This window comes from Pseudopipra pipra, chromosome 6 (genome assembly GCF_036250125.1).
Source record: "Pseudopipra pipra isolate bDixPip1 chromosome 6, bDixPip1.hap1, whole genome shotgun sequence".
Lineage (NCBI taxonomy): Eukaryota > Metazoa > Chordata > Aves > Passeriformes > Pipridae > Pseudopipra > Pseudopipra pipra.
In genome coordinates this window covers 17304665-17319359 of record NC_087554.1, presented here as the reverse complement: position 1 = coordinate 17319359, position 14695 = coordinate 17304665, and the positions used below count along the sequence as shown (strand labels likewise).

Genomic DNA, 14695 nt, shown 5'->3' with positions numbered 1-14695 from the left:
CTGTTTACATCAGATTGGACAACTGATCCCCTCTGTTTCTTCCTGGAGTGAAATCAGCTGGCTCTCTCTGTGCTTTAATCAGAACTGGCATAGGAAATAAAATGAAAAGTTATTGATCACTTATATTATTATTCTAACCCTCCTCAAGATTTTTGCCTGGAAATTTTCACCTATTGAAAGACTGTTGTCCCAGGCTCTCATGCACAATTACACCAGTATTATTTCATGACTTTATTCTGTATTTAGAATTTGAAGATTTTTTTTTCTTTGCAGACATAAGCATTTGAAAATTTTCATGTACTTCTCAATGAAGGTCAGACTCTTTGATGATTGACATAGTAAACTGTGTCAAGGGAAATATCATCTGAGGCTGTTTTCAGAAATAGAAACTGAGTTTTGCAAAAGCAAGTCTCCCCTAGACTCCCAGTGTAGTCAGTGGAGAAAAGCTCTTCCACATGTCTCTTCAGAAGTTTCTGCTCAAAATAGCTTTTTTAATAAGTCTCTTTCTCATTTTCTCTATACTGGCCATGGATTGACCTCAGGAGTTTAACCTCCTGTGACTAATTTTAGTCAGTGAATAACCCTGCCACCTCCAAAACTCAGCTACTATCATCTGGTAATGTTTCACAGCCTCTTTGCATTCATTTTTCCTGGAAATACTGATGCTGACAGAGAAGCAGGGGGTTATAAGTGCTTTATTCTATGACTGTTTTGCTCATCTCTTAAATTTTTTCCTTTATTTCATCTGCTATTCTATGTAAAATCTTCATCCTTTGTCATATATAGGTTACTGACCTGAAAGTTGTACTCAGAATATATAAGCGATTTCACTTAATTCTTCAAATAAATATTAAGGCTACTGTAAAACTGAGGAAAAGATTTAATTGCAGACTAAGAGAGACAGAGAAAGAGGTCTTGAAAGTTGAAATCATGATTCACAAGCCTAAAAAAGGAAAAAGAAATCAAAGTGAAACCTTTCATCAGCAGCCTCCAGTTCTTCTTGCTCTCCCACCCAAATTAATTCAGTGAGGTTTTTCAAGCCTTTATAATTGAAATAATTTATTTTTACCTCAAACGTAGGTTATCATAAGCCAGAAAATAAACAGCAATTATTCTCACATTTTTTTAATAAAGAAAGAGGGCAAATAAAATTAGCTGTTGTGGCAAATGCATACTCCTGTAACACTGAGTTATTGCCCTAATTGTGAAGGTACCACATTTACTAAAACAAGATAAAGAATAAATGTACTGGTTCTGCTTTGCTTTTGCACTGACGCAAATGGGCATCTCGGTGAGATTCATGAGAGAATTTCATGGAGAGATTGAAAAGGTCCACCCTCCTCAGGAATCACAGCCGTTGTATGCACCGATCCTCACAAAAAAGCAGCAATCGCATTCATGTGGGCCTTTAAAAAAATATATGTGATTTGCTGTATTCATCGTGTGACATTGTTTGATGTCTGTGTGGGCTGAAATGCAACAAATTTGTCACTCTCTGCTAGACTGAGAATGGAACAGGCATTACAGTCATGCCAATCACAGCCCAGACCCAGTGATTTTTGTTTCCCGAAGCACTGAATTGCGTTGTCAAATGACGAGACGCCTCTTTGCAGATTTTACTTGTACCTGATGAGGAGATGTGAAAATTCCTGCCTATGTCTGAGGCTGACCAGGTGCAGAGCATAAGGACATGCCACTTTCCAGTGCACAGAAGATGGCAAGCTGTGTTGTTGTCTAGAAATGGCTCCCATGCCAATTGATGCAAAAGAAGCTTGCAAATTCTATTTTGCTGTGGACTAGGGTGACTAGTAGGAAACCCAGATTTTCTGGAAATTTTCAGAGACAATAATTATTTTTAATCTCTTTAAATTACCTTAAGGACATCTGCTTGTAACATAATGATTGATTAATTAAGTCAATACTTTTCAGAAGTGAATTGTAGATCACTGAAAACCAAAAACACTGGGCTGCTTTCAAAGGTCCATCCTGCAAGAATTTATCTTAATGGCAAGGTCATTGCTGTCTTTAATAGTGCAAAGTTATGATCTAATCATTGCTTATTACCTGCTGAGAGCTAGATCCTGATTCTAAGCGGTAAGAGTAGTGATCTCTTACAAGGAATAAGATGTTTCTTTAGTTGAACAAAGATTTTTGAGTCTAGCTCTTAGATTCAGGACCATGGTGGCGGTTTAGAAGACACAGACACTTCTGTGAGTCTCAAAGGGGGCATCAGAAGCTGTGTTTTAGTGGTTTGGTACACAAGAACGAATCCCAGGAAGCAGATTCTTTCTGTGTCCTGTATATTCTGCTTCCAGTCCCCAAAACTGAATAAAACTGAGAATGATGTGTCTGAGTGCCCACTGTAAGAGAAGTGGGATCTGACCCATGTCGTCATGGCCCATGTAATGTACCACAGTCCATGACATATATCCAGGAAGGGCTAAGCACATTTTCACTGCTTCAAGAGAAGATAAAACAAAAATTTCCAAGCAATCTTTCTGCAAGTGATGTCCCACAAACAGTTAACAGAGCAGATGCCTCACAACTGCATTTCAACTTGCTTAAAAACAAAATGCAAATAGCATCCAGCAATCTCCTGTAATTGCCCCAGCATGTAACTGTCCTATCTTGGCTGCTATGACTTAGTATTGCCTTCTTAACTTGGAGGAAATAATCTACATTGGCTCTCTTTTTGGCTGAAACCTCAAGCTCATATGTATGATCCTACCAGAGTTGCTTTCTAACTTACACAAGAAAAATTAAGGACATTTAAATTGGAACTTCTTTTTCTGTGTAGATATTTGGACTGCTCAAGATGTTAAGCTGTGCGAGTAACTTCACAAGTCGTGTCCACCTTATTTCTTCCAGCATCAGAAAGAATCTCCTGTCCAAACACGGACATTTGCTCCATAAATGGCAAATGCAGTTTAAATCTTCCTGATTCTTGTCTCCCACGTGGGAGCCTGGACCCAGCCTGTCCCTGGACTCACACATTTGAATCACATAAAGGAAAGGGAGGACCCACAGAGCAGGGAAACTTTGACATTGCACAAGGCATCCATTGAGAAATAGCAAAGATTCAGGGTGGACTGTTTCTCCAGTGAAAACACCACCACCACCACCAAACCCACCTCTTGAGGTGGATAGAGTTTACATAAATTGCTTGCTGCCTTTCAAAATAAAACCAAAGGATATTCAGAATGTCTGCAATATATGTCGTTAGGCAGTTATAATACCCTGACACCCTGACCTGTTTCTTACAGTCAGGGCCTCTAATTGCAATGAATAATCAATATTTCCTGAGCCTAGTGAATGGGATGAGATAATTGTGCAGAAAGCCTACATTAAGTACATTTGAAAGAGTAAAATGTTCTGCTGCTAGTGTTGTGTTCTGAGGTCTGCCACTGACCACGGGCACCACACTTGAGCCAGAATTTTCAAATCTGCATATCTGAAGAGAAGCAGAGATTGTCATATTTGGGCATGTAATTAAGCAGCCTAGTTTCCCCAAAAACCTTTTAAAGCGTGTCAAGTGGGAACCTGAACACTGAGATCTCTTAATCACATTAGAAGCATTAACTGCTGCAATACCAGTTGGAATCAGAATTGGTGAAAAATAGTGACGGTTTGTTCAGAGCTCCTTCTTTGAAAGAGAATCACTCAGCTTGCATTTTTCAGCCTGATAGTCTGAGGTCTGGCCTGCTGATGAGAGAGCATCTCTAAAACCATGTAGGGTTTTGTAAATGTTCAGCATTAGGATGCTGAACAGCTGCTTCTATTATAAGGGCACTGGTAAGTGAAGTTTCTTCTGCCTCCCTGACTGAATGCAGACATTTCTCGTTAGAGACCCAAATCCATAAGCTACTGGTCAATCTTAGCCTTTACGACAGTTTCTTCTGAAAAAAGTATCTGTCTGGTTGGGAGCTCTGGTCTCTCAGTGGGAATTTAGCAAGCTATTTCCATCTGTTGCTGCAGGCTGTGTTTCAGAGTATGGGTTCATTTGTGACTCATGTTTCTTTTCTCTCCTTCTTTCCCTCCCCCTTTCTCCCTCTCATCTTCTTTCCTCTGCAGAGGGGGTAAGAATGAGCCAGAACCAGAGCAACCAATCCCTCGAAAGGTGCAGATTCGTTCTCTCCCTTCCTTGGAGGATATTGATCCAGACGTGTTAGATAGCATGCACTCGTTAGGCTGCTTCCGCGACCGAAATAAACTCTTACAGGACTTGTTGTCGGAAGAGTAAGCACTTGCTCAGTCTTCATATCAGTTGGGTGTCCAGGGACTGGGATGCTAATAAAGTGGGGGAGAGGTAGAGAGCACTGTAACTGGTGTCTCTCTCTGTGAGTGACTGGTAGCAACTTCTCACCCTCTGGCTGCTTATTTGCTAGTGAGGTGTTGGGAGCAAGCACTGAGCCTTTCTTGCTCCATGGGTCAGAAGCTCACAGCCTGACCAGCAATGAAGGCATGGTGCTGTCTTTTCCCTTGCTGCCAGGCCAGGTCAACTCATTCAAAGATGGGCTGTACAGTCCAGACGGGGAGGTATCGTTGCTGTTATGTGTGTTGGATATGCCTTTGTTGGCAGATTTTTATTTATTTGAAACCTATGCCTAAGAGCTGGTGTATTTCCCGAGGTGTTAAGAGGGACACATAGTAGAAAGAGCATTTAGAGGCTCAGACCTGTCTTGCTGCCACTATTGGTTTGGACTTCCCGTGGACACATTACCTTGTCTGTCCTGTGCCTCTGTTCTGTGTGCATAACATAGGAATCGTATTTCCTTTCCTCACTAGCTGCTTCTTGGAGACAGCAAGGGTCTCAAAAGCTTTGTGGGTTGTGTATCTTGCTGGCAGGTACATGACTATTTCCAATTTATTTAGAATAACTGTAACTATTCATTTGATGAAAAGGGTTTATCTACGTGTTGATGTTTTTTTCTTTCCAAATGTAAAGATTCGTTTTCTTTTTTTTTTTCAGGGAAAACCAAGAAAAAATGATTTATTTTCTTCTGCTTGACCGGAAGGAGAGGTATCCTAGTCATGAAGATGAGGATCTTCCCCCTAGAAATGAAATAGGTACTACAGATATGACCTCAGTCACCAAGAACCCATATCAACTAGTTCCTCTTCACCTTTTTTTTTTAATTTTATTTTAATATAAACCCAAAGTCTAGCATCACTGTTACGTCTCCACTGAAATGGTGTGAGAATCCTCAACCTAGGGAAGGCATGTCTGTTTCATGGTTGAAATCAAGGGCTTTTTTTCTCAGGACTGTCTGTCTCACAGTGCAGAAACATCCAAGTAAGTCTTGAATGAAACCCTAAAAAGTGTGCTGTGGACCCACCAGCTGTCTATATGCAAACAGATTCGGTTTAGGAGCAGTATAATCTAGTGGCAGAATTTTCTAGTTACTAATCTACGTGCAGTATTGCAGAAATGCTGCTCGTGGACTTCAGCCAATGAGACTGGGTAGCAGTGCATCTCTATGCAGTTACACATGTATACATGCTCTCTTCTGTAAATGAATACATACACTGTTGAAAATATGAATAATATCACTTAGCTATTATAGTACAGAAATCAAACTCCCATGTTTTTAGACTTAGATTTTAAAAGCTTAACGTGCAGTAAGATTATACATCTCATAAAGCTCTTGTGATACCACTTTATTTCTATTTATTCATTGATATTTTAGGGTGCCGCTGATCACCAAGGACTTCACTAATCAACAGGAAAAATTCTTCCCAAGGAGCTAACTATATAAGTGACTCTTGCTGTGCAGAGTGACAGAAGTTTAATAAAGGATTAATCACTTCTAGCAATGATCTGAAATAGCATTTTTACATAGCAGTGTTGTTATTTTCAGGTATTGTATTTCAGCACTTTAAGACTAGAAGTAAAGTGCTGGTTTTTTTCCCTGGAAAGCCTGGAATCTTACAAGCCTACAGGGCAATGCTATATTGCACTGTAAATTTGTTAATGCTCCATTGAATTATTACCTTATCCGAGTTCCAGGCTCCAGGCCCTATAATTTTGCAGGAGAATCTCTTCTGTGGGAGAAGAGATAAAAGTTCTTAGTTAACGCAGCAATTTTTAAACTCCTACCTCGATGGAGCTACAGAGAACATGTTAGTGGGGATCCTGATGAAGATGAGTAGATGTGCCGGCTGCAGGTCCTGTGGTCAAAAGCCCCTTGCTCAGTGCAGTTTGTCATCTACCACTTTACTAATCAGCTTTTGACTCAAACAGATTATCCTGCCATGTAAGGACAGCATCATCTTGTTTTAGAAATGCTTTTGTCCTAAAAAAGAAGCAAGGTGACTCTAGAATCTTCATATCCAGCATGTAAGGGAATACGTAGCTATGCCCTAAATACATCATATATCTCTCTTCCACATGCCAAAGCATTTCCATGATTTGAACTACTATGCTCCACTCTTATGGTATTTTTGTAAAAGGAGTGAAAATGTTTCCTAAGAGGGAAACACTGCTCTGTATATATCATTGTGCCTCACCAGCACATTTGAGCTTTATTCTTTGAGTGTTTGTAGGTTGTATTTCTTCTTCCACAGGGGATTTCCGCATCCTCTGTTCCCAGCAGTATCTCTGAGAACATGGGACAAGGTTTAATTAGGAACAGTCATGTGTCTGATTAATATCTCATCATTAGCCATTAGCAATGGCCTTGCACAAACAAAGAAAAGCAGAGAAAAAGTAACGGATTTAATAATAGCAGCTTGAAGAAATCACGTTCATGAGAGTCGTGCATTGTCTGAGGTCTTGACAAAAAACAACAAAGCATTTGAGAGTATTTTGCTTTTTTCCTATTTCTTGGCATATTAGGTCTCAGAAAGGACAGATCCAGGTGAAAATATGGCCAACTCAGGCTTGCCCTCTCTTCTGGTGTCCCTTTTGTCTGTTCCAGCTGTATAAAGATTTTTCAAAGAGCCAGGGAAGGGTCACTTCCAATGTTTTTCAAGTGCAGCTCCATTTTCTTTACTTGAAAACATAGGAATGAGAAAGTTCTCAGTAAAACGAATGAATGTCAACTAATGTCTCCTTGAGGAAAAGGCTTTTGTGGGGTGAAGTTTCTTAATAAACTAGAGAACAAGAGATTGGGCCAGAACAGATATATAGGATATAGGTGCCTTGTCCAGACTTAGAAGCTGAACCTTTATTTCCCACCTTCCATGAGATGATGGATTTATAATTGGATCATTACCTATATGATTCTGTATTCTTCTGTAAAAATCCTTAGGAATGGCTTCACTTTTTTGATGTGAAATAAAAGGAAACTATATCCTCAGTACTATCACAGATCTTGACTATGGCGTGATGTTTTTTCGCCACATGGAATATTTCCAGAGAGTCAAGAAGGGAAGGGCAAATAATGGAGGTTTTCCTATTTTTAGTTCCTGTGCTTCTGAAAAATCTACTGCTTTTGTATGGCACCACTTTAGTCATTATGGCAGGATGGCTGTGTATTTAACTATTTCTTTAGTATCTTTAGACTTGACAGTGATGATGCCCTGTCATTTCTTAATCAGACCCTTCTAAAAAGTATATACAATACTTGCTACTCTCAGCTAAGTATAATGTAGGATTGTAGCCAATTTTAAAGAGGCATCAAATACTTTTATTAGAAGCTCAGTTCATGCAAGTTTTTGGATATATTTTTCATCCAACTTTTGTGAATTGCTGTTCCTGAATTTATAGATGCATTTCACCATCTGGTCTTTTTGCTTACTCTCTCTCTTTGATAGTTCAAAGTATAGATTGGAAATCAATATCTTCCAGCATCTTAAGCAGCAATGACTGATACAAAAGAAACGTTTAGCTTGTTAGTGATATCCTTCTCCTCCTTAATTGTTCTGTTGATTCCCTCATGATCCCTCTGGCTAATGTCCTTCTCTTGAGCTTTCTCTCTCTGATGGCTATACAAAACACCATCATTAAAGTCTTTAGCTAATTCCTCTTCAAATTTCTTCTTCACTGTCTTTTAAAGTCCACCTTCTGTTTGGCCTGTCACTTTTGTAAGTGTCATTTGGCTGAATTTCTGTTTGCTAAAGTCTTCTGTTTTGAACATACTTGGATCAAAATGCCTTTTAAAATACATGTTCATAATATGTTTTTCATGCTTTTTTCCATCTTTCTTGTTTAACCTCTATTGTTAGCTAACATCGATGCAGTTTGAACTTATCCATCTCCATTCTTTTGACACTAGATGCTTTTTTCATCTTGCTTCTTCCTCCTTTCTTGTAAACTGCACTCTTTTACCTTCCTTTCTACTATCTGATATCCCGCTGCAAAACTTATATAAATTTTGTGTTACATATACTCTCCACATGTGTGTTACTCAGCTCTAATCACATGATACCAGCAGCGTTCTGTGGCATGAATTCTTTCTTATACTTTCTTATGCTTTCAACTTACTTGAAGAAGGAAGAGTTTGAAAGATGAACCTTGCCCCAGCTTTCTTTTGACCACTTACACATATGCAGCTGAAGTCACACATGCTTTATTTGATTTATTTCTCTTTGCTTTTCTGTCAACTTTATGCTCTCTTTATTTTTCCTATCTAGAATTCATTGCCCCTACCATTTTCTACTATCTCTTTATTACTGGGCCTAGTTTGAAATTGAGTTATATACAACTGTACTTTTTTCCTTATTATTTTTTAACAGGAACATTATTACTGCTAATACAAAGAATACTTGGTTTATACAGTTGTTATCACTAACATTTGAGCCATCTTTGCTTATGCTCATTGTTTCAAGAAAAAGCTCTACCTTAAAGAGATCTTGTTCTAAAAAACATGACATGAGAAAAAGAAAGAAGAAACAAGCAGATGGGGGAGGTGTGAGGAGAGCAGGATAATAAGGACTAGGCAGTAGAGGTAGAAGTGTCAAATATGATATTTCTGGTTTTGCAAAGGAATCTTGACAGAAGAAGCAGCCTTAAGGGCTGGGCACTGTGAGCTTCTTTCTAACAGCAGGAGTGAAGGATGCCTTCTTTTACAAGTGGTCACTCTCCACTGAAATTAAAAATGTGTCTATAAGCAGAGGCAGGGAACTGAAATAGCCCAACCAAAAGAAAGAAAATCCTTCTGTATTTTTTTCTGCCTTGCTCCTTTTTACTCTTTTGATGCCATGAGAGGTGTTAGTAATAAAACATCTCAGCAGGTCTGCATTTGGTTCCCTGCTTCACCATGGAGGTGTGTATTGTTTGGCAAGTCACCTTCTGCAATGCATTATGATATCTAAAGGCTCTTTTCAGAACAATTTAAGTGCTCCTCAGAACCTCAGTAAATGTTTGTCAAAATCTTTAGGAATGAATCTTTCATTCTTATACTTCAGTTTTCACTGCACAAAGCTAAACTAGCACTTTGATATCTCATAGAATTGTTACACAATAAAAGGTGTAAAGCATTTTGGTTACTATAGTAGTAAAAGCTGTATGATGAGCTCTGAGAGAAATTTTAGTGGTTCTCATTGAAGATTCATCTCAGGTAGACAAGCATGTTTAATTTGCAATGCTGAAGAAGGAAAAATATAAATCACTGGGAAAAACCTGAAATCTAATCTTAAAGATGCAAAAAAAGGATATGTTTCCAGAGCAGAATGCAATTCTGAGTTCAGAATGTACCCATGTCCTTGTGTCACATTTAATCTAGCTAGCAGGAACATTGAAGGCAAGGTCTAGCAACCTGAGTGCATACACAAGATCCCTAGATGGCTTATGCTGTGGCTAACAGCCTGTGCTGTAGTCCATGCTGTTGTATCATCTTGTCATTACTGTTATCAGCTTTCTAAGCTAATTTCTGCAAGCTACAGTATAGTTGTACCTTTATGTTACAGTGCTCATAGGTTCAGGGCAGGGGCAGTGCTCCTTCTCTGTGTAGATAGAGTGCAACTTATGCCTTAATGCTTGCAAGTTTGGAAGAAGGGAGAGACTGCAAATGTTCATCTCCCTCATAAAGATATCTGTCACTGTAGAGGAGGTGCAAGAGTGGAATTGTTGAGAGAAGATTTAACCAACCTGTGTGAGGTAAATCACAGCTAAATTCAGCTGACAGTGTTTTCTTTTCATAAAGATCCCCCCAGGAAGCGCGTGGACTCCCCAATGCTGAACAGGCATGGGAAGCGGCGGCCGGAAAGGAAGTCGATGGAGGTTCTCAGCGTGACAGATGGCGGGTCCCCAGTCCCTGCTCGCAGAGCTATTGAAATGGCACAACATGGACAGAGGTGGGTCTCTGCTTTACCCAGGAGTCTTGCCTGTCTGGGTTTGCTACCCCCCTTTATGTTATACATACAAAGAAGCTGTGGAGCTTTCCTGTTCGCACCAGCACTCGTTACAACTTCCAAGCACATTTGCAACATGGTCTGGCAGCCAGCTGTGCTTGTGCACACAGGGCCAGGAGTCCTGCCAGGGGCCCAAGGGTTCTGTTTGCTTGCCGCTCTTCCTCAGGAAACCATGTCCTCTGGGCAGGATTCATCTCACCTCTTTTTAGTTGTGGAGAACATAGGCATTCAGTCTAAGCTTGCGATACAGGCTGACTAGGCAGTGGGGGCAGATGAGGGCTTTGGAAAGTCTCAGATACATATGTCCTGTCAAACAGGATAAATTATTCTCTGCTTGTTCTTCTCTGTCTCCATAGCCTACAACAGGAATCTAGGTAACTATCTTGGATTAGGTTCCTAGCTTTTGGACACCTGAAGCTAAATGAGATGAACCCCACCCTCCATGTCATCAGAACAGCTTGAATCTAAAAAACCTTGTCCAGACATCTGCAAATGCCTCTGAAATGTGCTGTCAGAGCCAGTGTGCATCTGACCCACATAAATTACCACATGCCTGTAAAGTGATGGAATATATATAATTTTACCTCTTTTCTATCAAAGAAAGTGTCAGTCTTACAGGGAAACAGCAGATGGAAATGGTGTCTCCTTAAAGCAAGTTCTGAGAGAGTAAGTGAACTGTAGAAATTCACTTACGTGAACCATGGACCTTGCTTCCCCAGTTCCTATGACTAGCCTAAGGGAAGTACATGCATTTGTTTTCACACTTGCATGAATCAATCAATATAAAAGAACACTTTACATATATGTATGATGATGCTGATGCTGTAACTTCTGTTTCAGCTTTGATATGCCTTTTTTTTTCATTCATCTCTTAAGATCTGCTCAAAAAGAGCCTGTTGTGCCCAGAAGCTCCCTTTGCTGACTGAGAACTGGGTGAAGAACATGAAGTAATTTCATAGATACTGCAGAGGCCCCTAGAATCGCTGAAAAGTTTTGCTGGCAAATGTTACAGTTCTATCTACAGTGACAAAAAAGTGGTGATTTCCGGAATCTGCTAGGACTTATTTCAGACTGAATATGTGGCCTTGAGATACACTGCGCTAAAGATTTTTTGTTGTAGTGTAGGTTGGAAAGCTGTCTTGAATATTTGATTTTCTTTGGAATGAGGTCTGAGGTAAGGAAGTGTTCAGGACAGGGTGTGCTCTGTGTTCCTCATAGGCTTCAAAGTAGTAAGCATGAGCACAACACTGACTCCTTATTCAGCCTACCGTGTTTAATCTGGTACCTGGTAGATGCATGGGTCGGGAAGCTCCCAGAGCCAGACAGAGGCAAATTACTTTTCCCCACCCCAGGGCTGCCTGTGAGTTGCAGTATTCTGCATCTGTTTACAGGAGGTGTCCAACAGGATGGAACAAACAGGAGGTGTTAGATTTATCACAAAGTTTTCTGAGAGCTGAAACCTTTTCTTTCAGCTCTCAGCTTTGACTTAGGATTCAAAAGCCTGAAGAGGCAAAGCTGTGTTTTGCTGTCCAAAGTATTTCTTTTGCTTTTATTATATGTCTCTCTCAATTCTTCACATGAGGAAACAATTGAAGTCAAAAGGTCTGGGTTGAGTTCAGAGCAGAGACATATCCAGGCTACATATCAATAAAAAAGGGCTGTGGCTTAAGGAGGAAGCAAAACCTGCCAGGCACAAAAGAGATACGGGACAATGCATGCCACAACTCAGGAATGGATATAAAGGTGTGATTAAGGGTGGAAAACGGGATGTAATAACACCATGACGGATGATGATGGCCATGGTAGTGCTTGTTTTTGAAGGGGTTAAAGGGAAGATGTTATTTTACTCCACGTGTGAGCTTCCATAATTCATACCATCCACATGCGCAGATGACAACAGCACATTTTGTGTTGCTGGCAGCACAGTCTTTTATAACATGAACTGGCTTCATTAACGAACACCACTGCATGGGGATTGTCTCGGGACGATGCATTGCTGATGGGGCACCATCTGTCAGAACAGTCAGTAATAAAATGACAAGTGCCTTCCACCAAGAAAGGGGATTTTTAATGACTAGTCTCATATTATATTCCATGAAGTGACCCACTGACAGTGGATTTTACAGCACTAGGGTTTAGATCCCAGAGGTGGATGCTTTTTTAAGATGATTTGGTCTCAAGAGATGACTATTCAGTGCTTTTATCCTACAGTACTAGGAAGGTGGACCATGGAAACAGGTTTCCTGTTAAGACACAGATGATTTGTGTAAACATCCAGAGACAAAGAACCATCACTTCTTTCTTGAGCTGGCAAAGATACACCTCTAACCAGGGGGCAAAACACACCCAAGTGTCTTGTGATTTATTCCTACTGTCCTCTTTCACAGTAGTAAACAGATGTTTGCTTGCATAGAGAGGATTTCTGTTATAACCTCTGGTTTACATGCCTGTGTGATGAACTGTGCTTTTGGTAACCATGTGGGGGCCCTACAAGGGTCTGGTCTTGGCTTGTTTAGGGCATATCTCTCCACTGAAATGTGAAACTTGGCAGCCTTCAACTCTACAGGCTGAGAAAGTATTAAGTGAAAAACATAGTCCTTCAGTGACTTAGTTTTGAATAACAGATGAGGGGAACTCAGCACAAAGGATACTTGTTGAGCTTATGGGCTCCCTGAAATGCTTGTGCTGTTCTCTCCAAGTGTTTTCCATTGGATCTATCTATATGACAAAGTTAGTATGCACAAACTCTAGCCACCCTAAAACTGGTGACTAAGTTTTGTTAGTTCTTGGATTTCCCTGCTAGTTGTCAACTAAATGGCTTCGTAATTATATCTTAATTGCTTCTGCTGTTCTGGCGTCCCCACCTCTCAGACTATCTGGTATTTCATTGAAATGTCAAAAGAAAAGAGGTGGTTTCTGGGCTTAGTTTAGCACCAGCTACTTTGTCCCTTGTGCTAAAATCACACAGGCTAAGAAGAATTCCATAGGAGCTAGAATCTGTTGGGGATATGCCAGAAATTTTCAGCAGCTTTGCTGTGAGAGTCCAAAAACCATTCTAAAATGGGCTTCGTTAACTATTCATTTTCTTCTAGTTATTTAAGTGGAGAGCTTTCATGAAAGATCAGCTAACATTAGGAAGCAGTGTCCTGTGAAACAGTGAAGCATATTACCAGTGAAACATATTACAGAGAGCTGCCCTTTTATTAAAGCATAGGGAATTTTGCTTCTAAACTGCAGGGATTCAGACCCAGTATGAAAAAGAAGGGCATTTCTCTATACACTGAGTATAGGGAAGAGAGTTGGGAGTTAGGTGGTAATGGACCCTACAAATTAGAATACAAAATGGATTACCATTCCTCTAAGAGGCTCTATGGCCTGATTTTAACCTTTTCCCAGATTGTGCTTAGTTTTGAGGTCTCCTAGAAAAGTTTTGAGTAATGAATGCTTTACAATTTATGCCTTCAGGCATGTTCTGTTTTCCCTGGACAGTGTGACAAAGTAGATGGTACCTGGGTTTTAAATTGGATAAAGGAGAGCAAGGTTTACAAGTATGCATTGGGGAAGTCATCTCAGACCTCGGAAGTCAGGGGAAGATAATGAACTTCAACACTGTGTAGGTGTGAGCCGTAGCTGTAAAGTAAAAGGAAAAATTTTTCAGAGCATTGCTTAAAAGGGGGAGGATGGGTTGGGGGGCTGGGTGTCCAGCATTGCTTCAGGTGACTCTCTTTTATAAAAATGTCCACAGTAGTAACTCTGTTTTCTCGCTTTGTTCCTGCCATAGTAAAACAATGTTCAGTAAAAGCCTGGATATCTCTGAAGCCAATCCCAAATTCAACAAAGAAGAAAGGTATAAACACTGACAATATGTTCCTCTCCTCTACCTCACTGCTGAGACCTTAAAGATGCAGTACTTACCTTCTCCGTGTGGGGACAGAGCTGTTCTATTCTCTCTTTAGAGAGAAGCAAAAAGGGTGGTTTTTTACAGCCCCACACCACATATGTTTTTGTGTAGTACCATTCCTCCGAGGCTATCCCCAATGCAGCCTGGGACTGTATCAATGATTTCCCCACAAAAATTTCATCCTAATGCTATTTCTGGTTCAGTTCTGCTGTGAGTGAGGATAACCGGGGTAGATGTATTTGCTAAGACGTCCTTGGGAAGGATTGGAATATAAAACACTAGGAAAGCCCAGAGTGCTCCACTCCCAGCGTTAGAAACAGCAGCACAACTGAGTCAGTGACAGCAATGGTAGGAAACTGGAAATTCAGTCTGACAGAGCAAAATATAGAGTACCTATAGGTAGGAGACAAACTCCTTAAGACTACCCAGAGGACACAAGAGGAAAATATGATTGAAGAGAAGACTTTTTGGAGGATGATTCTAATCTAACAGTTCAAGTGA

At 40.2% G+C, this 14695-nt stretch overlaps 1 protein-coding gene across 14 annotated transcripts in view; it reads left to right on the top strand.

The window, feature by feature from the left end:
* BRSK2 (BR serine/threonine kinase 2) overlaps positions 1 to 14695 on the top strand; it is a 315531-nt gene that overhangs the window by 255412 nt on the left and 45424 nt on the right. For 8 of the 14 annotated variants that reach the window (XM_064657589.1, XM_064657588.1, XM_064657594.1 and 5 more), the window contains exons 10-13: positions 4072 to 4236; positions 4970 to 5067; positions 10086 to 10236; positions 14075 to 14140. In XM_064657589.1, coding sequence (XP_064513659.1) covers positions 4072 to 4236; positions 4970 to 5067; positions 10086 to 10236; positions 14075 to 14140 — 480 coding nt within the window. The remainder of the gene's footprint in view (positions 1 to 4071; positions 4237 to 4969; positions 5068 to 10085; positions 10237 to 14074; positions 14141 to 14695) is intronic. The other 6 variants (XM_064657587.1, XM_064657590.1, XM_064657595.1 and 3 more) reach the window with 1 other exon arrangement.